We start from the raw sequence: 26,552 nt of genomic DNA, 5'->3' as shown, positions 1-26,552 counted from the left end.
AAAAATACACTAATTCAAATATTCGATTGATTGATATTGATGAATTGATTGATTAGATGAGAGATAAAGGGCGCATTTGGCATTAAATATATCCATTGATGAATTTTGAACAAAAGGTCATTGAAAAAATCATTGTTGACTACAGCATCTATCGCCTCACATGTTCATGTAGCTGCCCGATGAATATTATTATCCTAATAGTACAACATTGCAAATATTTTATTCAGTGATTTAGATATTTTGCAATAGATGTACATTTTCATTGGTAAATACTATGAGTAATAATATTTATCCAAAGCCTGAGGTCGGGAAATAAAAATTATATTCACAACAAAACGATTCTTATGCGTTATAAATTAAATGCATTGTTATATTTTATAAACATAAATATTTAAAATTAAATAAATCCTTACTCATTATTTACAAATATAGCGTGTTTTAAATTAAATGTATGTATAATTGTATGAACCCATAATACATGTATGTGGATATTTTTGTTTATGTCTAGGTGCAACAATTCAACGTATTTCAGATATTTTCATTTGAAAGGGTTAGAGACAATCTTAAACAAACAAATAGCTATGGAGTAAAAAAAATCTATAATAACTGACCTGGCTGTATGAATAGATCTGGCCCATGTTCTATTGTATTTATTGTGGACTCAATAGATATATTATTTAGTGTCATTTATGTGTTGCTCCTGACCAATATATTCTTCCCTTTAAAAAATCTGCCCTACAAATGCAATCAAGTTTTATCTTAAGTTGTTTGTAGCACTACAACTAAGTTATCTAATACAAACTTCTAAGAAAATCATGACAGCTTTTATGATAACATTTTTTATATAGTTATATTTTTGTCACGCACTTATCTTATTTATTACATGTTTATGTCGAGAATTCCCTCTATGGAATTAGTTTCATTGTTCTTTGTTACCTTATATTGGTAGTAGTGAGAGCTTGTTTATTATTTACTTTCGAATGCTGGGGCGACTGATTGTCGCTGATCGTAGCGTTACTCATCGGGTCAGTTAACTTTATCGAGTTTTCCGCCTCTCGGACTATTACGTCCAGTAGTTCTCGTTTGTGAATGTACCAGTTCAATGTTACTGTTATCGATATCCGTTTGTGAATGCGCTATCAATTGACAATGAACCTTAAGACTTTGCAATGGTCTGTTTGCCTTTTATCTCTAATTTGAGTCATTAGTAAAGCTATACAGTACTAATTACTTAAGTTTAAGTACATACTATGGAATCAATAAGATACGCCTGATTGAGGTATAAGAATAATAAACATAAGCCTTTCGATAATTAATTGCAAAGTATTAAGTAGAACATCTGCACCGGAAATGATTTGCCTGTAATTATGTTATGACAAATACGTTACGTTGTCTTTATATTTATGTCTGCTTTTATTTCAGATACACTACAACGATACGTGTATCAGACAAGCAACCATATCAGGTGAAAGAGTACACGTGGTGCTTCAATGTTCCTCCAAAGTGTTCGAAGTATAAGATTAAGTTTCGGGAGGTGTTCAAGACTGAGACGCTGGTGAAATATAGGCCAGTGGAAGAGTGCTGTGCAGGATACGCTCCCGACGCCGCGGGGGAGCAGTGTGTGCCTGTGTGCGTGGAGTCCTGCGTCCACGGCAAGTGTGTGGCGCCCAATACATGTGCGTGCGCGCATGGCTACGGCGGACCCGCCTGTGATATATGTAAGCCACATTTTTATATAGAAACTGTCAACAGACAGTTCCCCGTACTCGAGTACGGTTATGAATAATGCTGTAAACAGGATGTAGCTAATGCGATGTTGTTACATATACCGAGTTCACATGAATAGGTGTCGTAGAATTGGCTATCACATTTAAGTTTTAATTAGGAAGAAGGGATCTGTATTTATTTCTAGTATTGTGTCTATAGAAATACCTACTAAAAAGAACTGCAAAACAGGTATTGCAGCACAACTTCTATTGATTTCAGTGAGATATCGTAATCTTAGTAACGAACGCAATTTTAATTGACTAAATCAAAAGCCAATCGATCGTAAAAGGTTATTCAGTAAATAAAATGTAGTTAGTATTTTATCGTCGAATGGAGTTTAATAACTGTGAAAAAGTTATTTTAAAAACCGGCGATATGCTCTATATAGCTCTTTTCAAAAACAATGCTTCGGTTTATATCCGATGTAGGTCTTTAAACGTATGTACGCTAAACATTCGAAATATACTTCTAAATACTACCGCTGCGACAACAATTTAGTTTTAGTATTTACATAGAAGCCGAGAGTTCACGGCCATAAGATTGCGACAAGCGTGAATTCTAATGAGAAACAAAAAAGGATTGTAAAAACATAGAACCTATTTAAAGCATGCATTCACTTCAGGAAACAATGAGTCCTAGACAATGGTTTAAAACATGACATATTTGGAAAAGTAATTAAAGTTGAAGTTGTTTACTAACTAATTTTGAAGTCTTTGGTAGAATAGAAGATAAATACACATCATCTAATCAGAATTTTACTTCCTATACAAAGTATTTTGAACCTATTTGCTCATAAAACTCATTATTCGCAGCGTGTCCCTACGGTAAATGGGGACGCAACTGCCAGAACGAGTGCAGTTGTCTAAACGGAGGTACTTGCGAGCCGCTATCGGGCAAGTGCGCCTGCACTGCGGGCTGGCGCGGCGACGCCTGCGAGCGTGCCTGTGCACCCCCTACTTACGGAGAAAACTGTGACGAGATCTGCCAGTGCAAGAATAATGGCACCTGTGACCCGGCTTCTGGTGCCTGTAATTGTCCTGAAGGATACACTGGACCTTTGTAAGTTCATTTTAACCAAAAACTTTCCTTCTCCGAAGTGAGCCATTTGATACTTCATCCATGCCTCGCATATTGATTACCTATCGCGCAGCCAACTTCGGACAAGTAACTAGGTACTCGACGGGAACTAATCAAAGACAAAAGAGGGATGCAACAATTTAAAATGGAATGATACCTTCCTTTTAGGGAAAAATAATACGTATGAAAAAATAAGGGAACTATATTTTTTGTCACCAAAATTTATATTTGTCATCAAGTTGTATCACCTAATAAATAGATCTATCGCCACGAAATATTTTCGTTCTCAAATAAACAAAGAGTGTTCCCAGGTATGAATTACCAAATTATTGTTAATATAATGTGCAAAATATGAGATGGATTACCAATAAAATTGTAGTGCATTACATGAGTATAAACTTCGTTCTTATAATAATAGTTTTATTACTTGAATAATAGCTTGGTGCTCAAAATGGTAGATCTGTCACCAAATAAATTGAATAATCGATCCCAGACTGCGATTCCTTTTTATTTGTTATTTTGTCACCAATACAGTATATAGTTACATTTTATTTCGTTCAGTTATTAAAATAATGTATTCGTTAGCAATTTAATACATCAGTTTATAATTTTAATGAAAATATGTTTAAAGTAAAGAGGAAGGGAAGGGCGCGCTTTCGGGCCTCAACCAATGGGTTGTAGGTACGATCATACGATGCGGGGCGCGGGCAGCGAGACGCAAGTTTACTTCATTCGCGACGATTACGTTCATTGTTGTGGGTGCATTTTATTATCGTTGTAAACAATTTGTTGTTTTAGTTAATTTCTTAACTGTTTATTTTGGATAATGGCATCAAGTAGTGGTGAAGGTAATGCAATTCATTCAAAAAGTTTATCGTCGTTCGTCGAGCAATCATTTGTGGAGAAAGTGCCGATATTGGAGTCTGATGAGGAAAATACCGTCACTGATGGAGGCACCATACCAAAGAAGAAACGGTCACAAAGCAAGGTTTGGATTTTCGTTAAAAAATTTGAAAACAAACACAGTGCTGAGGAGTACGTAAAGGCTGAAAAAACTTGGTCTTTTCTACGAACGCATGATATAGAGGAAGGGAGAAAAAAGTACTTTAGATGCAATAAAGTGGTGCGGAAGGGACCACAATGTTCAGCTCAGTTGTATTTACTCATGTATTCATTCTCGGATGAAGTGTTGTTGTTTCGGACAGATTCTGATCATGACCACGATTCGAAAACGCTCGCTTGTTATGGGCTTAGTGACAGAGTAAAGGAAGAAATAAACAAGTTATACGACTTACATCTCAAACCAAAAGCCATACTTGCAAATTTATCTAAAATTGATGATATTAAAGTGCCAAAAATGTCCCAACTAAGGACTTATTTAATTGACAGACGCCGTTGTAAATATGGACAGCCCACGATCAGCCTAGGTGAATTGGAAGCTTGGTTAAGGTCTCATTCGCCGATTCCTGACAACGAACATGAAGTTTATGTTATTGGGTATGAAGTGATTGAAGATACTAGTTCATCGCGCTTTAGATTTGTACTATCAACAAAATATTTGCTGCAAAAAGCACGTGACGTAAAAGTTTTTCATGCTGATGCTACATACAAGTTGGTATGGCAAGGATTTCCCGTTCTCGTCGTTGGAAGTACAGACAAAAACAAAAGATTTCATCCATTCGGGCTTGGGGTTGCAACTAATGAGGAAAAAGAAGACTTTAAGTTGTTGTTTGATGCCATCAAGATTAATATCTTTAAGTTGTACTCACACGTCTTGAAACCTGAAGTTCTAGTCTGTGATGCAGCGAAAGCAGTACAAAATGCATTTATAGAGGTAAAGGTATAGAGGTAAAAAAATATATTTGGTAAAGATGTCACTATTCGTATGTGTTGGGCACATGCTAAAAAAAAAATTCAAGCTCATGTAGAGAAAGATACACGAAAAATTTTTCACAAAGATTTATTGTCAGATGTGAATACTCTGCAAGCAGTAACTGATTCAGAAACGTTCGAGTTAGCTTCAAAAGCATTCTTGAAGAAATGGGAGAATGAGACAACTTTTATCCATTATTTTGAGGAGCAATGGCTCATACAAAACCGGAACTGGTACTTGGGTGCTCACATGGGTTCACCAGCGACTAATAATGCATTAGAATCACACAACCGAGTAATCAAAGATGAATACACGCTCCGCGAACGTTTGCCACTGTCTCGTTTCTTGACAGTTGCCTCAGAGTTTGTAAGTTCGGTCATTAGCTGTCGATGAAGTATTTGCGACATTACCAACTATGACTCTGAAAGACTGGACAGAAGCCTACCAATGGGCGAAGTTGCCTAAAGAAGTACTACTGACGAATAGTGACGATACTTTTAAACACTACGAAGTACCTGCTGGGAAGGCAGACATAATACAACACTTTGAAAATGCATGGACTGATTTTGATGACTACAAAGTTCAATGGTTCAGCAAATGGAGAGTGGATCTACCGCACGATATTGATTGGATACATGGAAAATGCAACTGCCCTGCGTTTTACAAAAATTATATGTGCAAGCATATTAGCGGATTAGCCATACGCTTAAAGCTAGCCAACCCCCCACCAGAAGCAAAAAATGTACTAATCGGCCAGAAACGAAAAAGGGGGCGCCCTTCAAAATGCAAACCAGCGCTGATTATTCAGTAATTGTTATTTTTAACAATAAAGTTTGATTATTTTTACTTTAATTAAGTGTTTTATTTACTATTTAGCTAGAAATTTAATTTAAATATATTTATACTACCTGTGGAACTTAAGACCCTTGGGGGAGGCACATGGCCAGTTAAGTAGTAGACTCTTTTGGTTGAAAGAATGATGACGACCACCCTACATTTTTAGACCTTCATGACATTTTCTAGTGATATAATATATGATTTATTGGTGATCCCTTAAAATTAGTTTGCTTAAATACTATTAGGACAAACCTATTATAATACATACAAAACCATTTATTTTGTACTTGACCCCATATCTCCATGATTTTCGGTAATTTATTGTGGAATTGATTTTATATTGTTTGGTGACTACATTTGGTGACAAATCTACTATTTTGAGGGCAAACCCTATTATTTAAGAAACACAAAATGAATTAAATTGGTGACAGCTTAAATCATACCCAAAAAATAAACCTACAGGAAAAATAATATTGACAGAACTGGTGAATGTTTTATCTCTGGTTAATATAATATTACCAGCTACTGAATATTAGTAATGATAAGGCAGGCTCACAGTATCAGTTATCCGAGAACCTATAATGAATGAATCATTGTCAGATGTCACACCAAATACGAGTACAGAACTACATTTGCATAGATAACTACTAATTACGAGACCTGCATGTGGTGAGGTTTGCTAACATTATTAGGTTATTGGGACTGCAAAAGAAAGTACCTGCTCTATGCACTTTCTTTTTCCCGTTTTTAGTCACAGCTCACCAAGCTATGAAATTTATTACAATAGGCACACCAACTGCATACCATTGGCATTCTATGAAGACCTAGAAAATATCATAGCAATGTTTTTTAAAAGAACATTGAAAATAAATTATCTGATTAACAAGACCACGTAATATACAGTAATTTGTGTGTTTTTATTTTGAAATAAAATGAAATGGTTCTTTCCAAACGACGGTAAAGTCATTTATGCGTGCAAATTCCATAGATGCAAAGCATTTAACAAACATTAATAATATGTTTTGAAATTGAATCCCTTGTTTATATGTAGTTCTGAGTATAAGTTAGTGCCGCTTTACACAATGCAAACACTGAATAATGTTTGTAAAACTGGTGTGTACAGCATAACAAGGAACCTTCTTTGTTTTAGATGTGAAGAAATTTGTCCGACCGATGAACCCTGCCCCGAGAGATGTCGGTGCCAAAATAATGGAATATGTACCTTGATGGGCACGTGCGAATGTCCTTCGGGATGGACAGGCGAAGTTTGTGCCAATAAGTAAGCATACACAACATATTTATTCCAGAAATAATATACATATGTAATAAGATGATGTGCTAAATTCCTATTCTCGTATTCTTAGGTGCCCATCGGGTAGATGGGGTCCCAAATGTGAGAGGACTTGTGAATGTGCTAACGGAGCTGGATGTCACCATGTCACCGGCAGATGCCAGTGTGAAGCCGGATTCACTGGAGAAAAGGTACTAACAACTTATATTCTTAGTCAACAATAACATTCCCACAGCTTCAAATATTGGACATAGCTCTATTTACATGTCTTTCTGTTAAACAATAATACGACTGAACATAGGCCACTTCAACTGATATGTTGTACTTCCTCGAAAATATGGTTGGCTCTGTGGGAAACAGATCTTAAAAATTTTCGTTATTTTCCCATATTTGGTTTTACTATTGTGGCTGTCTTTGTTATTATTTTTATTATACTCTTGTTCCTTTTTTATCTTTATCTATCTTTACCTTTTTTTTCTTTTTATATCTTTACCTTTTTTTTATTTTACAGTGCCTGGAAATATGTCCAGTGGGTACCTGGGGAGTGGACTGTTCGCGGCAATGCACTTGTGAACACAGCGGGGCGTGTTCTCCAAAAGACGGGTCGTGCAAATGCAAGCCCGGTTGGACGGGCGACCGCTGTCAAAAGCGAGCTTGCCCACCCAGCAAATGGGGAGCAAATTGCGATCGGGACTGCGAGTGTAATCCTGCTACAACTGATATGTAATTATACCTTTATCTATATTTTATTTTCGCGTGACCTTTCGCGTCCTTGAAATATTGTTGTCCTGGTTGGATAGGCAGGCCATCGCTGTCAAAAATGAGCCTGTCCACCCAACAAATGGGCAGTGAATTGTGATTTTGACTATGAGTGTTATCCTGCTACAACTGATATGTAAACCTCTATCTATATTTTTTTCGCATGACCTTTCGCGTTCTTGGAAATATCGCGGTTTTTTTTTTCATTTGCTGGGATGTAGGTTTTATGTCAGGCCTAAAGCGAGTCTAATCACCCAACAAATGGGGAGTGAAATGTGATCGTGATTGAATAGTGTAATCTAGCTACCATTGATATGTAAAAAAAACTTTTTTTTTCTCGTGACCTTTCGCGCTCTTCCCAGTATCACGGGTTTTTTGTCATTTGCTGGCATGAGTAGGTTCCATGTTAATATTATCTATGGTTAGTAACATTTTTGTTGCAACTTTAGTTTTGGTATGTTATCGCTCGCTATAAAACTTGCAAAAGTATCTCTTGTCAGTTCAACGAAAATGCGTATTTAGAATTGAGTCAGTTTACTATCAAACATGGTAGTAGGTCAATTTAGCATTAACTGTGCGATAGCAACATTCGAAAAAATTAGAAGGTCATTAAAATGAATGAAGGTTATTAAAATTCCAGAATTTCTGATGCAACTTATAGAATATCTAAATAATTATCAAGATACTAGCTTCGGCCAGCGGTTACCGGTTCCCTACTCCACGCACTTGGATAAAAAGTAGCATATAGCTTCCTCGATAAATGAATGAATTTTTCAAATTGGACTGAAGTAACACACTCTTCTCCTTTATAACACATAAGTATAGATTATTTTTTTTTATATACATTGATATTGTTTGCCTATTAGGTGTGATCCATGGACGGGTACTTGCGAATGTGCAGCGGGTTGGGGCGGCGAGACTTGTGAACGACAATGTCCTCTACTGATGTACGGCAAAGGATGCGCCTTTACATGTCGCTGTGAGAATAGCGGGCTTTGTTCACCTGTTAATGGTAATATTACTTTTTAACCCGTTAAACGTGGTGTTTAGGCTCTAAGCCTAAACACCCCGTTTCTGTGTTCTCCATGTATCTGTCTTTATATATAAAGGGGCTATTTTGTACCGTCAGGTGGATGTACCAGTTTATTTAAATTATAGGCGTTTAAACGAATATTGCAGAGGTCAATGTAGATAACTATCACTTTATTAATTTTATAGTTCGGCCATTCAGAGAATGCGTTCCTGACACGTCGCGATTGAACTGACGACGTAACTTTGCAATGGCGTTGCAGTTACGATAAAAATATTTTTGCTGGTTGTTTACCGTTTTAACAATTGAGGAGCATTAAAACAACATTATTATATCAATAATCAATGAATGTTATAATTTTGTGCCAAACTGAGTGTCAAATAACTTGGTAAACAATATTTTTCTAAATCTATACTGCGCTATTACAAGGTTATGTCAGCGGTTTATATTTTGTAGTGCTGTGCTAAAAATAACAGGCAAGTATCGTAATCTGTTCTTATACAGTTATAATATAAAATAATACGTTTTGATTTTCTTTTTAAGAATTGGAAAATAATGGACTATAAGACTTAATTATAACTTTTATGAAATATAAAAATAAAACTATGACCAAACCGCATTTTTATACTTAGATTAAAAATGGTAACCCCAAATGGCGTTATGGGCCGCCATTTTGTGACGCTAAAACAGTCGTCCGTTGTCGTTTCGTGCGCATAGCCACGTTTTTCAAGTGTTTTCGATCTGTTTTTATTTGATTACCCGGCTTTTGTTAGACCGAGATATCAGGATTGATTCTGTTATTGATAATAATATAATTATACATGTAGGCGAAGATGATGATGAAGACACCACCTCCTCAAGCAAATCGGAGTCTGATTAATATTCTGTTCGCACATTCAATTCAATGTACTTGTAACAAAGAATAAATAAAACAATTTTATTATATGAATATTACCTTTTTTTGGTTTCCACTTAAATAACTAAAATATAAAACAAATGATTCCGCCAATTTAAAACGAAAATAATCTTAAAATAATGCGGCGGTTCATTTTGAAGGAACGGTAACGAACTCAGTGTTATGTTGTGCCCATCACTAGTCGTGACTAACTGATAGGTGTCAGGAACGCATTCTCTGAACGGCCGAAGTATAATTGTTTTAATTCAAATTATCGACTTACTTACCAACATGCGAGTTTTAGCAATACTTCCCAAAGAATTTATATTCATACATAAAATATTCTATCTCATCTTAGGATCATGTCTGTGCGCACCCGGTTACCGCGGCCTACGCTGCGAAGAAATGTGTCCGTACCCGTACTACGGCGACAACTGTTCCGATACGTGCGACTGTTACAACAACGCCACTTGTAACCACGAAACCGGCTTATGTGACTGCAAACCTGGGTAAGTGCTATACTAGATGTCTCCCCCGGTTTCACTCGCGTCTTGAGGACACTACTTTGAGTACGCGGATAAAAAGTGGTCTATTATAGTAAGTTCAACTCAGTCGTGCGCGCGGCCTTATGTGTGGGTAACCCTTGTACATATACAGTGACTTTGTGTGCGTGACAAGAGGTACAGTCGGGTACAAATACAGTTATTTAGGGGTTGTATACGGCTGTTTAAAGAAAAACGTTATTACGTAATTTAATGTTTATTTATTTATAATGATTCTGAATCGCTACTTGAAAAATCAAATGATGAATTTTCGGATTCGCTACTCTTCAAGGTGAATTATAAATTCTGACTCCATGTCAAAATGTCTATAGTATTCTTCTTTTTTCTTTTGTACATGTCGACAAGTATTATACCACATCCCTTCATCAATTTGACTTAAACGTTAATTTATGAGTTTCATTATTTCCGTCTTATTTTGGTCGACATTATGCGAAGCAGTATTATTTTTTAAAATTCCCCACACATTTTGTTTACATTATTATACTAGATTATACGTTTTTTGTGTGATCAAGTGGAGATCAAAGGGGGAGGCCTATGTTCAGCAATGGACGTCCTATGGCTGAGATGATGATGATGATGATGATGATACGTTTTTTTACATTCTTAGTCCACACTTTTATTTATTGTCCGCGTACCCCGAGCTAGAAAATATGTAAGGAGTATTTAATTCATCTTAGATATTTCACCTCATTTATTTCTTAGATATTGTCAATGTCAATTTGAAAAGACGTATGAGAAAATAATGAAAAACTATATTTAGGTAATAATAAAAAGCTTTGAATGTTGTTTAATTTTTTGAAACGCTTTACCTGACTCCTTAATAATTTCTTCGTGAATAACTAGTATTTTCGTAAACGACTGTACCCATAACAAAAAGCGATAAGAACACGTCATCCTCGGACGACGTCACTGTCACACGAATGAAAGTTGTATATTTACAAGCCAACGCACACATAGGGCCGCGCGCAAATCTGAGTTGAACTATCTATACCTTCTTCAATATGTGCGCTATCCAACGCCGAATTTTTTTTCTCACTTAATATCAGTAGTTCGTAACATCACCTCAATGACCCTAAATAAGGTTAGGAGGACAAAAGGATATTGATGATGGCCATTATTTGCTGAAGAGCGGGTTTAAACCAAAAAAACTCTTTAATAATATTAGTATAGATTCGATTTAAGATGATGTTTAAAACTTTTTGAGGTTTTTTTTGAAGAAAATAGGACGGAAAGAGAATCATTACAATGAAGAAATGCGTTCCTTTTTGTCCTGATTCATTAAAGAAATAAAACTACTACGTTTTAATGTTATTTGTGATAAACGCAATAACTAGTTCCTTTATAAGTCAACCATTTATAAATATTGCGTCAACACGTGCCTTTGTTTTGATAATGAATAATGTGTCACAAAATTGAAATGTCCGATAACCTCTTAGAAGGTTATATAATATATTTAAATACTCGTGTACTACGAGTATTTAAAATATACCTACATATGGTTTAACAAGATTTCCGTAAAGGAAGGGGGTAATTAGAACCTTAAAACTGACCGTACTATTACATCAATCAACTAATTGGTTTATGAAAGAAAGAAAGAAAATAAATTTTACTGCGCAACCAAAGACCAAAGATGCATACTACAAACTTAAAATTAGACACAGAAATAATAATAGAAGAGGAAAATATGCGTCTTAAAGCTTGTGGTTTAACATTACACCCATTACATGAATTAATATTTAGTTCTACCACCTAAATATTTTCTACTAACATTGCATTGTTATTAAACTTTCCACATTCCAACTTACTATGTTGTAGAATTATAATAATACTGTGTTTTGTTTAATAAATATTTCTATTGTTTGTATTTCAGGTACCAAGGTCTTAAGTGCGATCGCCCCTGCAACGGTAAAACGTTTGGATTGAACTGCCGGCAACCATGCAATTGTGAAAATGATGCTCCTTGTAATCCTGTTAACGGTATGTGTTATAGATAGTTCAACTCAGATTTGCGCGCGGCCCTATGTGTGCGTCGGCTTGTAAATATACAACTTTCGTTCGTGTGACAGTGACGTCGTCCGAGCATGACGTGTTCTTATCGCTTTTTGTTTTGGGTACAGTCGTTTACAAAAATGTCTAGTTCTTCACGGAGAAAATGTTTAAGGAGTCAGGTAACGTTTCAAAAAATGAAACAACATTCAAAGCTTTTTATTATTACATTTTACAGTTTTTCATTATTTTCTCATACGTTTTTTCAAATTGACATTGACAGTATCTAAGAAATAAATGAGGTGAAATATCTAAGATGAATTAAATACTCCTTACATATTTTCTAGCTCGGGGTACGAGGACAATAAATAAAAGTGTGGACTAAAAATGCAAAATACATCATAGGTATGATTTTTCAAGTAGCGATTCAGAATCATTAGGTATAAATAAATAAACATAAAATTACGTAATAACTGTTTTTCTTTAAACCGCCGTAACGTACCCCTAAATAACTGTATTTGTATCCGACTGTACCTCTTCTCACGCACACAAAGTCACTGTATATGTACAAGGGTTACCCACACATAAGGCCGCGCGCAAGACTGAGTTGAACTTACTATATGACCTTTTTTGGAGACAAATGTATTGTCTATGTACATTTTGTCATGAAATATAAACGTGTTCCGGAAAGCTACATCTGTCCATACCTGAGATGATGATTCTCGCGGTTCTAATAACTGAATGACACTTGACACTAAGCTATTATGAAGAACCACGGACTCATATGATTATACAAAAGGACAATCGAGCTATCTTGTGGGTATACAATGTAAATTCCATGGTTTCAAATTAATGTTGCAGCTGCAGAATTGGTATACCTCTTTCTCTAGTCCCTGCCCTGCACACGACGTGCCATAATTTTTTTTTCCAAGTTTGGTCATACACCAATTTGATTAAAAAATTTATTGAGTTGGTTATCGGGAGTCTTATCAAGTCAGTAGCTTTAGGGTTGGACCACATCTGGCAAAATGGAATCGCATTTGTTCCGCCTGTGCTACCACGTGCTGCAGTATGCTGAACCGGTGAAACCGATACTGTAAACTGGTGAAAGGATGCGTTAGCATGCTATCGCGCGCATTGCATTTTTTCCGTGATGCCGATCGCATTATGCTTTCTGTCTCGGTCTAGCAAATGGCAATTCTAAGCGACAGAAAGAGAAAGGGCGACGGAAAAAGGTGATTCCGTGCTTCCAGATGTGGTCCAACCCTTACGGTCTTTCCCAATAAGTATTCTATTAATCTATTGTTTTCCTCACAAGAGCTGTTGCTATTGTGATGGGGCTTTAGTAAGTTGTGTCGTCCTCCAGGCGAGTGCGTGTGCGGCGCGGGGTACACGGGCCCGCGCTGCGCGCGGCGCTGCCCGGGCGGCACGTTCGGCCACGCCTGCGCGCACACCTGCAACTGCACCGACCGCGCCGTCGGCTGCCACCACGTCACCGGGCAGTGCATCTGCGATACCGCTTGGAGAGGTCAGTATGCTCACTTATTTACGCCTTATTCCAGGAATCGACTCTACATGTTGACGACCTTGATGGCGCAGTGGTCACCTAGCGGGACTGCCAAACCTGAGGTCCCGGGTTCGATTCCCGGTTCAGTCGACATTTGTGTGATGAGCATGCTTGTTGGCCATGATCTGGGTGTTCATCATCTTCCGAGCCTTTTTCCCAACTTTATTAGGGTCGGCTTCCAGTCTAACCGGATGCAGCTGTGCACCAGTGTTTTACAAGAGTTTTACAACTGCCTTATCTGACCACCTTAACCCAGTTACCCGGGCAACCCTATATCGGTTAGACTGGTGTCAGACTTACTGGCTTCTGACTACCCGTAACGACTACCAAGGATGTTCAATGACAGCCGGGACCTACAGTTTAACGTGCCATCCGATAAACAGACATTGATGTCCAAGATATACTAAGAAAGTACGTAGAAACATAGAAAAGGTCAGTATGCTCAGTAATGTATCCCTTACTCCAGGAAACAAGTCTGCATACCTGCTTATGCCCCGTTAAACCTTAAATCATTTCATTAAATTAATAAGCCATAATCCTGTCTAAAACACTGTAAATAACAAGGAACATTAATGACGCCATTCATACATTTGCATTAAAAATCATATCATGTAATATTCTACTATTAGTCATATATGCGACTATTCTATAAATTGTTATTTAAATATATATTATTAATAATATATATAATAATATGTATTATATAAATTGATTCCGCAATTTTTATGCAAATCGTACCTCCGTTAAACGTAATTTCGGTTTTAAAGGTATTGGGTACGGGTATTGGTAAGGGTACTGTACTTAATCGATATGTACAGTTAGTGTCATAGTGCTGAGAACATTTTGTCTATTAGCAATAGTAGGTACGCATAGGTCTAGTACTACTGTATGGTAAGTATGCAAAAAAGTTAAATTAATAGATAATAATCAGTAATATTCGCTAGATTCATAGTAACTAAGTATTAAAATTTTTTGATTCAGGTCTTTCTAGGAAAGGTATGTATGTCCCAATTACATTTAACTATAACACTATTAACGTTGAAACAGATGTGTCGGGGACTGAAGTTCTGTACGAAACTTTGTGCGACAACAATAATACGGTTCTTTTGACTCAAGAAGATAAAATCATCACGAACAGGAACTTAATTCGAGGGGGCGGAATGCTCCAACTAGCTTCCTTGAGGAGTGGCAATAATAAAATCTCAGAAGCGGATGAATTTGATAGTGATGAACGGGAGTTTGACAGAGACTTCGATCGTTACTCTCCATTAAACGAAGTCATGTCTGAAGAATCTGGTAATATGAATAAATTACCTATTAACAGTTGCGGTTCATGGAACTTAAGTAAAGAGATCGCCGATCCCAATGTCATTATTTCTATGGTGACAGAGGCCTTCAATAGACTAGATGTGACTAATGCCAGAACTATAGTTGCTTTGGTGACTCGAACGAAATTTCAATATGAATCGGCAGAGATTTGGGAAGTATCGATAAACGAAGGACAAACCTATGTGAATAAGCTGTCGTCTGCGATATTGAAAATTACCCGACCGAATGTTAGACAATAAATTAATGTTATCGTATGTGTTGTTAATTTGATTGCAATAAAATAAATTTTGGTTTTGTTAATTTTAAATGTGGCTTTAATTTTTCTATTTTGAGATAACTTCTATAATAACTAGATTTTAATCCTAATTTCATAGCCATTCGAACAGCTTGGCGTTGTCTTTATCGAAAACTATTGATCAAACATTTATATGAATTAATTTACCAAAGTAGTCTTTTCAAATGTGATGGTTGATTGAATTGAGCCAACTCGTTGAAATAATTTTCGATTTATTCAGTTTTAAATACCTACTTATAAATGAAGTATAAAATAAACTGAACTTGTTGGATATATATTTTATTAAATATTTTTGGATTGGTCCAATCTAGGGTTGATCAATTTTAAAGTTAGCCATTTGACGCATGAAGCATGTGGTGTAAGTGTTATTTTTGTTATCTATACATATAATAATTTGTACATCTATACATGTCATCAATACATATAAGCTTCACATTAAAACAAATTGACAGTTAATTACTTTTATTCAATTAATCACTCGTACATTTTCACAAATTAACTTACACACACCTATGTTTTATTATTGAACTAATAAAATAACTTAAAAATCGATACATTTATTCCATTCAGGTGTAAGATGCGAGACGCAGTGTGCGGAGGGTCGTTACGGCGAGCACTGTTCGGAGCGGTGCCCGTGCGGGAACAATTCGTCGTGTGACGCGTCGAGTGGCCGGTGCGTGTGCGCGGCGGGGTGGACGGGCGTCGACTGCACAACGCCGTGCCCGCCCGGGTACTATGGCGCTGGATGTTCGCAACTATGTCCTGAGTCACCTGCTGGTAACTAAATACTCTTTTGTAAAATTTGTCTTTAATATCAACGTGGAATCTGCTGAATTTAGTGTAATTGTCCTGGTATCTAGGCAAGTGTTGTACTCAATATAGAACTCGCAGTTTCTTACAGTACCGCGCTAATGCGACGTTTAAATAGCTAGCCCCAGCTTATCATATCGAATGTTTACCGACTTACAAACTGGTGTAATTGCCATTTCACATTTCTAAAACAGTAAACTTTGGTTGTTTAGGTTTTAAATCGAAAGTTAGTAAACTCGTTCATTGTTTAAGTTAGTTACGTAAGTTTATCGTTTGGCAGGTAACTCGTCGTGTGACCCGGTAACGGGTATGTATAGATGCCCCAGCGGTTTTACGGGTGTGACGTGTGAATACCCGTGCCCGCTTGGCACTTACGGCGTTGACTGTAAAGAGAAGTGCACTTGTAAAAATGGCGCGGATTGCCATCATGTTACTGGTGAGTTTATGTACAATATAATTTAAAATTATTTGTTTTTTCAATTTTATCGAAAAAATGTCTTTATATTTAAGTTTAATTTATTAATCAAAAACATACACGTAATTTTTTATGCATAGTGTGCACGATGCATCACAACAAGGAGAGACTGCCGTATCTGACCTCCACAACCCAGTTACCCGGGCAACCCTATAGCTTTTGGTTAGACTGGTGTCAGACTTACTGTTTTTCTATGTATTTGTTTCTGTTACAAATAAATGTTATTATGTTATTTTTGTTGTATCCAGGCGAGTGCCAGTGCCTGCCGGGCTGGCGCGGGCAGCGCTGCGAGACGGCGTGCCGCGCGGGCTGGTGGGGCGCGGCGTGCTCGCAGCCGTGCCGCTGCGCGCCGCACGCCGCCTGCCGCCCCAACGACGGCTACTGCCGCTGCCCGCCCGGCTACACCGGACACTACTGCACGCAGTGTACGTTGGACCAGTGTTACCATAGCAACGCCAAACTGTTTGTCGTCACGGACATTGTCCGAAGCGTGGGAGGATTACGTCATCATCTGCCTAGCTTTTTCCCGACTGTATTGGGGTCGGCTTTCAGTTGGATGCAGCTGAGTTTTACAAGAAACGGTTGCCTGGCTGTCTGACCTCTTCAACCCAGTTACTCGGGCAACCCAATACCTTTGGGTAAGATTGGTTGTCAAACTTTCTGGCTTTTGAATACCTGTAACGACTGCCGATGACTGAAGATGTTCAAATGCCAGCAGGCACCCTTCAGTTTATTGTACTTTCCGAAACACGGAAGAACTCGTCATGACAAGATAATCAACCATTCACGAACCGACAGCGCCAAGCGTTGCTTAACCTTATGATAGGTCGAACCGCGCCTCTTTGACTTAGCCACGAGCTCTTCATATATGTATTCTCTTAAATAAATAATGGCAACGAAATCTATTTCCGAACAGTTTGTCCCGAGGGTTACTTCGGCGACCACTGCATGCAGGCGTGCAACTGTTCGTCGGAGGGTAACTGGGTGTGCGACCCTGTCGCCGGCTGCATCTGTCACCGCGGCTTTGTGGGCGAACACTGTGACACACACGCTACTGATGCCATCGTCACTGATATGGATCCTAGTGAGTATTGATATAACGTTTTATAGAATTTTTTCATAGTTTTTTTTTTTTGCTTTGATTTTTGAGCTGTTTGTATGTTAAGTGAAATAAGTCAACAGTAAACATTTTTGATGTGATTTTGTATTCTGAAGGCTCTGAAACTACTAGACCCATTTGAAAAATTATTTCACTGTTGGAAAGCTAGACTTTTCCTGAGTAACATAGTCTGTATTTATACCGGTACGAGCAGTAGCTTCCACGGGCCGCGGGTGAAGCCACAGGAAAACAACTAGTGTAAGATATGACACAACAAGGTTAAAATGACATGTTTTGTTGAATAGGTACCTATTCTTAGTCTGCACTTTTTTTTTCATTTCCAGGAAATACCTCAAACTCCGGTTTAACCGTGGTAATGGTGATATTAGCGTTCATTTGCGCGGCGACAGCTATCCTCGTGCTGCTGTACTATCGCAAGCGAGTGCGGAACCTCAAGCGAGAGATCGCGCACGTGCACTATACTGCCGACCCTAACTCACAACCTGGTAAGGATTATGTGTTTCTTACGCAATTAATTTAAAATGTGGCACAATAATAAGTCTGATGTACAAACGATGACACTGCCAAACAGCTAGGACTGAGAAGTAGAGAAAAGAATGGAGCTAGAATAGGACTACTTCTTTTACAGAGAACATGCCGAATTTTAACCTTATTGTCATATGATCATTTCATTGATTGTTTTAAATACATATAAAGTAAGTGGAAACCAAATTGTGGACCCACTTTGTTTTTGAATTCTGAAAAAGTATACATACTTTAATATCTTTAAAAAGGTTATTTCTTTTTAATTTTATTGTAACTGAATGAAAGTATAAATATATCATAAAGTATAAAATTATAACTACTAAGAATCTTATTATTTACAGAACAACAACACTTCGACAATCCAGTGTATTCATACCAAGGTTCGGCGCGTAGTGACGATTCCACCACTTTACTGAACAACACCATTCTCAATAACTTGGGACCTGGAAGTAAACTTAACAACGCTACTATGGAGAAACTGAGGATGAAGGCCTCTGGCTCTTCTGATAGTAAGTACTTTCTTACTTAACTTTGCTTCTCTGAAATTAGCCTTTTAACTGCTTTTAGCTTTTTAAGTTAACTTACGTAGTGAGCGTAGTCTACTATTCATATATTTTGACTATTGTAAAGTCACTAGCAAGTAAAACTGGACAAGCAACTTTTCGAGAACTGTATAAATGTACTATTGACGTAAAATAAGTTAAAATATGGTATGTGATACAAAAAATGATCACGTATAGTTATCGGCACGAATCTTGAGATCTGACCTTCACCTGCGCAGAAGTAATTTATTGGGTCCCTTTTGTGGTATGAAGTGAGGCGCGGGTCGGGCTAAAGCGGTGATTGGCCCGCAACGCATCGCGTCATAGCCGTCACTCGGGATTGGTTCTTTGCTAATAAATCACTTCTGCGCAGATGTAGGTCAGAGCTCAAGATTCGTGCCGATAACTATATGTGAAATTGTGAACTGAAAAGTCAAATCTTGTAATGTTGTATATGAGGGGGCAAAGACCGCAATTCCATTTATGAATACATAAACAACTGTGTCTACCACTAGATGAACAAAAGAATTTATTCATCATAATTATAATTATTTAAAACATTTCGTGACTTTTAAAGTAGTGGCTCAATTATATAGTATGACTGTCTGATGCAATGCTAATTTATTCTCAAGGCTACGATCCATTGTCGTCTATGAAGAACAAAGATGCGGACGCGAACAATCCTAATTTGTTCCAATATGAAGAAGATGACAATAAACTGGACCATGTGTACGATGAGATTAAACATAAGGAGGGATATGGTAATTATTTTATCATTAAATAGAAATTATGTACATACATTTTGTAATGAGTAACTAGATTTATATAATATTAAGAAAATGAACGTGTTTTCAGCTTCTCTAAGTTTTTAACGCGTCCGTCTCTATTGTACCATTAATTTCTGTGTCAAATTGAATCAGCCATTTCTGCGTCAGAACACAATAACTATAATTTATTACGAATGTTTGAAAACTTACACAAGCCTTAAAATCTTATTTTAGAAATGGAGTACGACAGGCTAAACTACACTCCGCCAGCGAACAAATGGAAGCCTCACTACCAGCGAATGACGAACGGTTTCTCCGTGTCCAACACCGCGGCCGCGCCGTCCCGCGACACCGTCACGCCGCCCATTCCTCCTCTGCCCAAGCTCAACATCGCACCTCTACCTCCTGCACCTCTGCCCCCTGCAAGGGACACCGACGCCCTCAACATCCCTTCCCCGGATACTGACACCCTCGACATCCCCGCGCCGCCCGCCCGGGATGACGCGCCACTCACCCCGCTCACACCCAGCGACGAACAAAATGAAACAACGCAACCTTGACTAATGTGGACCACTTTGTAAATAACTAATAGGTAAAGATACCTAATGTATAGTCGACCAATGTGCTTTACCACTTTCAAAAAAAAAAAAAAAAACAAAAAAAAAGTGTCAAATGTGACTTTTGAGGTCACTTTCATTCTAATGGTGGTAAAGAAATTTTATTGGCGAGTTAACATAACGACGAAATCAAGATTTATTTTATGAAAAGTTTTATGTAATTAAAGTATTTTGATAATGATCTTTTAAACGATCGGTAGTTGTGTCTATGTGGACGTATTTTTAAGTGATGTTAGGAGTGATCTCGTATACTCTTTTGCGAACCTTTTCAATTAACTAAATATACCTGAGTGAAGCCGTGGCTAAAATCTTTGTCGTAGACAATGACAAGAATTATGAAATTCGTTATCCTATGCATGCTCAGTTTATTTTCTAGGGTTTATTGGAAACACAATCTAATTTGTAGTTTTCTATCTCGTGTGCAGTGTTTCGTTGTTTGGTAATGCATTATATATTGATTTTGATATACAATAATACCCACCGCGTTGATCCTGATAACATTTGAGCATCTCAGTCCTTTGCATATTCAATATTTACCTAAACAAACAACTCAACACCGAGACAGGAAAACTTGATGTGTTTGTATGATCGTAGGTTAAGGATATTTGTATAGCAATATGTAAAACAGTATTTAGTTTATAATAATTAAGAACAATCATAATTGTCTCGTGATTATGGCGACGAAGCGCATGATGTTTTGTGAATGTATGAAATGGAATGTTTTTATAAATTGCCATATAATCGTAAACTTGAGGGGTCGTTATTTTATTATCGTAACATTATCATGGTTGTACTAGACGTGTTCAAATTTAATTCATAATAGAATACGTAGGAATATTTTGGTATTAGAGTTTTATTCATAACGTAGTAACAACATATCACGGACTTATGAATGTTTTCAATGATATAATATATGCTTTTGTTGCTTGCATTTTGATTAATTTTATTTTTCGAATTTAAAGGTAACCCCACCAATTTATCACATTTATAAAGCAACTGTAAAATATCATGTACTGTGTTTCATTATTATTGCTGAATATAACGCTTGAAATAGTAATATATAACTCTTTTATGTGTCCTCATTATGTATGTAAGTAAACCGTTGTCTTAAATGCTTATATCTATATTCTGACTGCAAAATTAGCACTTGTTATGTTAGCAGAAGATAAAATGTACAATTATTAGCATGAATTATTATTTATGCACTGCGTTTAGCCAGTAGGCGGTAAGGAAATGAAGTTTAATAACGGTAGTCTGATCCAACCTGCTTGGAATGCTCACATCAATGTAAATATTATTGTCACAGTATTTCATGTCATAAGTTGCCAGTAATTAAATGTTGACAGCACTCTTGTGGAATTTTACTCGAATACTTTACATTCCACTTGTGTACAATGCCCTTTGTATTGTTTTACAAATTTTTATTTACAATGGTTTTATTTTGATACTTTATTCTTTTTATGTACTGGAGCGTTAATATTTATTTACCTGATTAATTTTATTTATTTATTTCTTTATAGTTTTTGAATGGTTAGTTTATTAAATTTATAATTACAAGATGCCTTATTTTATTAAAGTTGCAGTATATTTTAAACCACAGATTTTATGACACGTGAGTTTCATACATGATATTCGTTCATCTCGTACAAATGTAATTGAACCTTGTGTATAGATTGTACAGAGAAATAGAGTATAAAAATATGAAATAGGAACGATAAATAATTATCTTATGAAGAATCGAATCTGGTAATATTGCTCAAGTGCCAAATTTTTGTATTTTATGATATTGGTGACAACATTTTATGCGCAGCTGGTAATACATGTCACATTGTGTGATTTATAGTGTGTACTTGAATGGTAACAGAAAAAATAGATATTACGTGATGTAAAAATCCGGCTAGTCGCCGTGACGTATGTATTACGCATATGCTATTATTGGACAAAAATCGTACTTACATAAAATGATGTAACAGTGGGCACTGTAATCTTTTTTGTATTTCTCATACCTATAAAATACTCTGATTACGAATCTTGATTGAACCTGTTCCTAGCGAATCATAAAAAAATAACATTGATTGATGTTTTGGCGCCAACATTATTGAACGAAGCTTTAAACAACTAATATTTATGAAAAATCGTGAGTGCAGTCATAGAAATGGCTATTTGTAATTGTCAGTACGTAACATGATGGATATCTGACAATAAACCTTATTTGTGTAACTTTTGCATTACTAGATAGGCTAAATTAATATTTCTACTAAATTAATGTCAACATTTAAGAATGATTTATAGTAAAAATCTGAAGCACTTTACAAGTGTTATTTTATCATGATAAGAATTACGTTTGTGATATATTGTATTAAGCTACTCAAAAAAGCTAAATAAATGAACTTATTATTAGCCTGTAGTCTCATTGCCTATCCTCTGGACCTCTGCGAGTTACTTAAAACAATGTAATTGCTTTATTGCCGTGTGACGCTAAATATTAGTACAGGTGGAACAGCGCAACAATTACGCGTGTCTTTTTTGATTGTACAAACAGACGTAAAACTAATTTGTACGGAGTATTGAAAGGACGGCATTACGGACGCGACGAGTTTGTCTCCGTGTCTGAAAACGGTTGGTGGTGATACGCTAGACACTCCAAGTGATAATATCAGTGCATAATGAAAACCTCAGTGATTATAACAGCTTTGCTGTTCACGCAGGTGCGTCTCCAAAGTGAAAATACCTGGAGTTTCCAAACTAAAATGTAAGCATTAATTTTATTTTTATTAATTCCAGGTATCTGCCTCATTTTTCGATGTATTTCAAGGCGCGGTGCTATCGGTCCAGAACAGTTTTGGAAAACTTTTGAGTGACGTAGTAACCGATGTCAAAGATACTGTAGACTGCACTATTCTTGCTGTAGAACATGTTCTATCTTTGAGTGAGGACGCAACTATACGATATTATGACAAATGTGGACAAGGAACTAACCAAACTACACCGAATGATCCTAAAAAAAGTGAGAGTTTGCCAAAGATGGAAGTTTCAATTAAATTCCCGCCCAGTGAGGAATATTTACAAAAAATAATTCCAGCTGAAATTGATGCTAGAATTAATAAAACTCTTTCAAAAGTTCTTGAGGATTATAAGCCACATAACAATTTACTAAGTATTGAAAATGTGCTCGCTAAAGAATCTGAACAATTGGCCGATGTTAGCGATTTAGTAAAGAAAGAAATGAAAAAACTTTCAAATGAGGTGACTGCTGATTTAGAGCATATCAAACAACGGGATTCAGGGCCTTCGGTTGATACAATTCTAGAGGAAATCAAAGTTTTAGAAAAAAGTGAACAAAATGCAAGAAACGTTTCAGAAGCTGTTGAAATCCACCAAGTAATTGATGAAGTTTTAGATAAACTGGATGCAATTGAAGCTACTGAAGCGAACGAAAACGATAAACTTGAAGAGATTCTGAGGGATTTGGAAAACAATTCGAACAATAGTTTCTTAGGATTAAGACAACAATTTGAAGAATGGAAGAAAGAGGAGTCGAGACATTTAAGTGAAATTAAAGATAAAATTGAGGAGCATGAGAAAATTTACAATCATACAAATAAAGTGTATGACTCTAATCACACACAAATAGTTTTACTAAGTAAAGATAAACAAAATGATACTTCTGAGCCTCTTATACTTTCACAGGGTATACTTACAGTGCAAGTATCTAAAGCTAAAGACGTAACAACAAAACGAATTACTAACGCAGACGGCACAGAAAAACCAAATGAGAGTGGATTTATTCAAAACTTAAAAAGTACTACTGTTGATGGAACTAATGAATCTGTAACAACGAACCGGTCTCTAACTACTAATACCAAGAGTTCAAACAAATTACCAATCGATACGAGTGTCCGGACTTTAGAGACCTTAATGCTGTTAAGAACCGATAGAACAACTGCAAGCACTCAGCGTTTAGATCCTAATGATATTATTATCACAAGCACAAGCAATTATCCGCCAATCATAGAAACCACAACTGATAATAAACCCATACGACTTGAAACTTCTACAGATTCTAGTCGAGAGGATTTGACTGCAGTAATGGCAGTTGATAATAGTACTGACTCAATTAACACAGATGTAGTTACAGGAAACACACTTGAAAACGTGACTTCGCAAAACACTGATGGAGTCATTGTGTCTACTACTGAAGATTTTGCAATAACAACAGAAATAACAACTACTGTAGCAAATAACTCAAATAATATTCCGGCAACCAGCACGCTAACCCCAGAAACTCCATCTCCTGAATCTATTGACGCAATAGTTACCGCCACTCCGCCTAATTTGTTTGAAGAGCCTACAACGTTTATTTCAAATAAATCCATGATATCAAACGTATCAGGCAATTCTAATTATGTTGAGACAACGACCACATTAGAAGTCTTTGCTAATACTTCTCCTTCTGAAAGCGAGGAACCTTCAAAATTGATAACTGATTCCCCAACGTCTCCGGCAAAAATATTTGTAACTGAGTCTAATACAAATCCGACAAGTTCATCTTCAATAACCGAGAGCACAGTGACTCCTGAGATGCTTCAGTCAGTTATAAGGACAACGACTACACCTTTACAGACAGCAGAAAGCACTGAGATTCAATCAGTTGAAAATACCACACGTAGTGAAGAAGAGGAACCTTCACATAAAGCTACAACATTAAGCATTGACTCTAATACCAGTTTTATAACAAGCACATCTAAGATGGCAGAAATTATGGCGACTACAAATGAAGAAACAACACAATTACCGACGGAGACAGTTAGTGTGGTTATTGAACATGTTGAAAATACAACATCATCTGAAGGACCCAACTTAAATAAAAATGGTGTAACTACAACGACGATACCGATATCAGAAAGAACATTGAGTACAGAGAATCTTCCGTCAGTTAAGAATACAACACCGACTCATGAAGAATTTTCAACGCTGACATTATCGGACTCGAGATATACTACTATAACAAGTACTTTACCACCAGCAGTAGAAAAGGCAACATCAACTGCGTTGAATCAGTCAGAAGAAAGCACCCTGTCTGATGAAATTGAGGTGTCAACCTTACCTAAAATTAAAAACTTGGATCATATCGCAACAAGCACTGAGTTCAAAACAATAATTAGCAAAACTACAACTGAAAATATTAAAACAGTTGAAACAACAATAGCTTCTGAAACTAAAGAGCCAACTGATTTGACAACAAATGATATTGTAACATCAAGTACTGTTTTTTCACCACCAAAAGAAAACCCATTATTGAGTGAAGTTATTTCAGTTGAAAGTTCGACGGCTTCTTATATAGAAAAAGGCTTACTTAAAACAGATGACATGTTACGTACTACTCCAAGAATAATTACAAATCCTAATTTCACTATAAGCAGTCCGCCATTAATGGTTACAGATGGTCCACCTATAATTAATAAAGTCTCTTTAATCGATCATCCTATGATTCCTGTGAATAATCCGTGGTTGACACCGAAGAGTGTTGAAAAAGCTAATTCAAATAAAATAAGCCCGCAAAACTATAATATGCCGAGAATACCAAAAATTCATAATGATTTGCCGCAATCATTGACTGGTGGATTATTAGATACAAGATGGCCGCTGTATGATCCACATCAAGTCAACAATGCTCCTCAGAAATTCGGTATACCTAAAGGATTTTTTCCAGCACAATTTCAAAATCACAAATCACCAGATTACCATGGAAGAAAAAATGATTTTATTAAAAACAGGTTTTCCGATGTAGGAGCAACTCCTGCTCCTATAAATCCTGTATTAACTAAAGGACCAATCCCCATTTTACCCAAACAGCAACCTCAGGTTGAAATTAGTGCGCATGACCAAGCAGTGTTTGATGAATTTGATTCCATGAGTGATTCTGGATGGCCTTCTAGCTCAATGGATGAAATATTAAACCTAGCCGAAATGCCTATAGCGCCAGAGAAAAAAACTACACCAAGCCCAAGAGTACCTACAGATCGTGGAAGAATAAATGGACCAGAACGTCCTCTTCAGTCACCTTATAACAGACCACCAGGGTTAACCACGAACAGACCACCAATCAATGCTCGAACAGACGATAGTCAAAACATGCCTGTGGACTACGATTCTTTCTTCCATATTCCCCAAAAGAACACCGAAGCTCATCAACGTGCTTTGAAGGATGCGCAACAACTTATTGCGAACAGCCAACTTTCCAACCGCATTATCGATAGGGTTCTTCGGAGCAAAAACACTGTCGGAGCAAGAAGCATATTTAACAATCCTAGAACATTAAACTCGGGCAAATGACTTTTGTTTTGATAAGTCTTCTGTTTTTCTTGAAATTCATTAAACATTTCTTTATTGAGAAGCGTTTGTTAAAATGCATATACATTAGAGA

The 26,552-nt window shown here is 36.7% G+C and overlaps 2 protein-coding genes across 2 annotated transcripts in view; both read left to right on the top strand.

Moving 5' to 3' along the window:
• LOC124631695 (protein draper) overlaps positions 1 to 22,525 on the top strand; it is a 30,104-nt gene extending 7,579 nt beyond the window's left edge. Inside the window, exons 3-19 of the mRNA XM_047166243.1 lie at positions 1,423 to 1,718; positions 2,580 to 2,826; positions 6,705 to 6,833; positions 6,919 to 7,036; positions 7,357 to 7,568; positions 8,471 to 8,616; positions 9,888 to 10,038; positions 11,963 to 12,069; positions 13,445 to 13,606; positions 15,840 to 16,046; positions 16,360 to 16,515; positions 16,803 to 16,979; positions 17,471 to 17,638; positions 17,998 to 18,159; positions 18,541 to 18,708; positions 19,374 to 19,502; positions 19,743 to 22,525. Of these exons, the coding sequence (XP_047022199.1) occupies positions 1,423 to 1,718; positions 2,580 to 2,826; positions 6,705 to 6,833; positions 6,919 to 7,036; positions 7,357 to 7,568; positions 8,471 to 8,616; positions 9,888 to 10,038; positions 11,963 to 12,069; positions 13,445 to 13,606; positions 15,840 to 16,046; positions 16,360 to 16,515; positions 16,803 to 16,979; positions 17,471 to 17,638; positions 17,998 to 18,159; positions 18,541 to 18,708; positions 19,374 to 19,502; positions 19,743 to 20,068 (3,061 nt within the window). The 3' untranslated portion in view covers positions 20,069 to 22,525. The remainder of the gene's footprint in view (positions 1 to 1,422; positions 1,719 to 2,579; positions 2,827 to 6,704; positions 6,834 to 6,918; positions 7,037 to 7,356; positions 7,569 to 8,470; positions 8,617 to 9,887; positions 10,039 to 11,962; positions 12,070 to 13,444; positions 13,607 to 15,839; positions 16,047 to 16,359; positions 16,516 to 16,802; positions 16,980 to 17,470; positions 17,639 to 17,997; positions 18,160 to 18,540; positions 18,709 to 19,373; positions 19,503 to 19,742) is intronic.
• A 185-nt stretch (positions 22,526 to 22,710) lies between these two features.
• On the top strand, positions 22,711 to 26,522 carry LOC124631771 (putative leucine-rich repeat-containing protein DDB_G0290503). The gene is made up of 2 exons (XM_047166365.1): positions 22,711 to 22,833; positions 22,910 to 26,522. Exons 1-2 carry the CDS (start codon positions 22,792 to 22,794, stop codon positions 26,459 to 26,461), a joined length of 3,594 nt encoding a protein of 1,197 aa, XP_047022321.1. The 5' UTR covers positions 22,711 to 22,791; the 3' UTR covers positions 26,462 to 26,522.
• The last annotated feature ends 30 nt before the right edge of the window (positions 26,523 to 26,552 follow it).

Source organism: Helicoverpa zea, chromosome 7 (assembly GCF_022581195.2).
Source record: "Helicoverpa zea isolate HzStark_Cry1AcR chromosome 7, ilHelZeax1.1, whole genome shotgun sequence".
NCBI classification, from domain to species: Eukaryota; Metazoa; Arthropoda; class Insecta; order Lepidoptera; family Noctuidae; genus Helicoverpa; species Helicoverpa zea.
The sequence above is the reverse complement of the archived record's forward strand: the minus strand, read 5'-3'. Positions and strand labels throughout refer to the sequence as shown.

Coding starts and splice junctions, on each gene's coding strand:
- LOC124631771 (XM_047166365.1), top strand. CDS start 22,792: ATGAAAACCTCAGTGATTATAACAGCTTTGCTGTTCACGCAG. Junction 22,834..22,909: donor CAGCTTTGCTGTTCACGCAG/GTGCGTCTCCAA, acceptor TATTAATTCCAG/GTATCTGCCTCATTTTTCGA.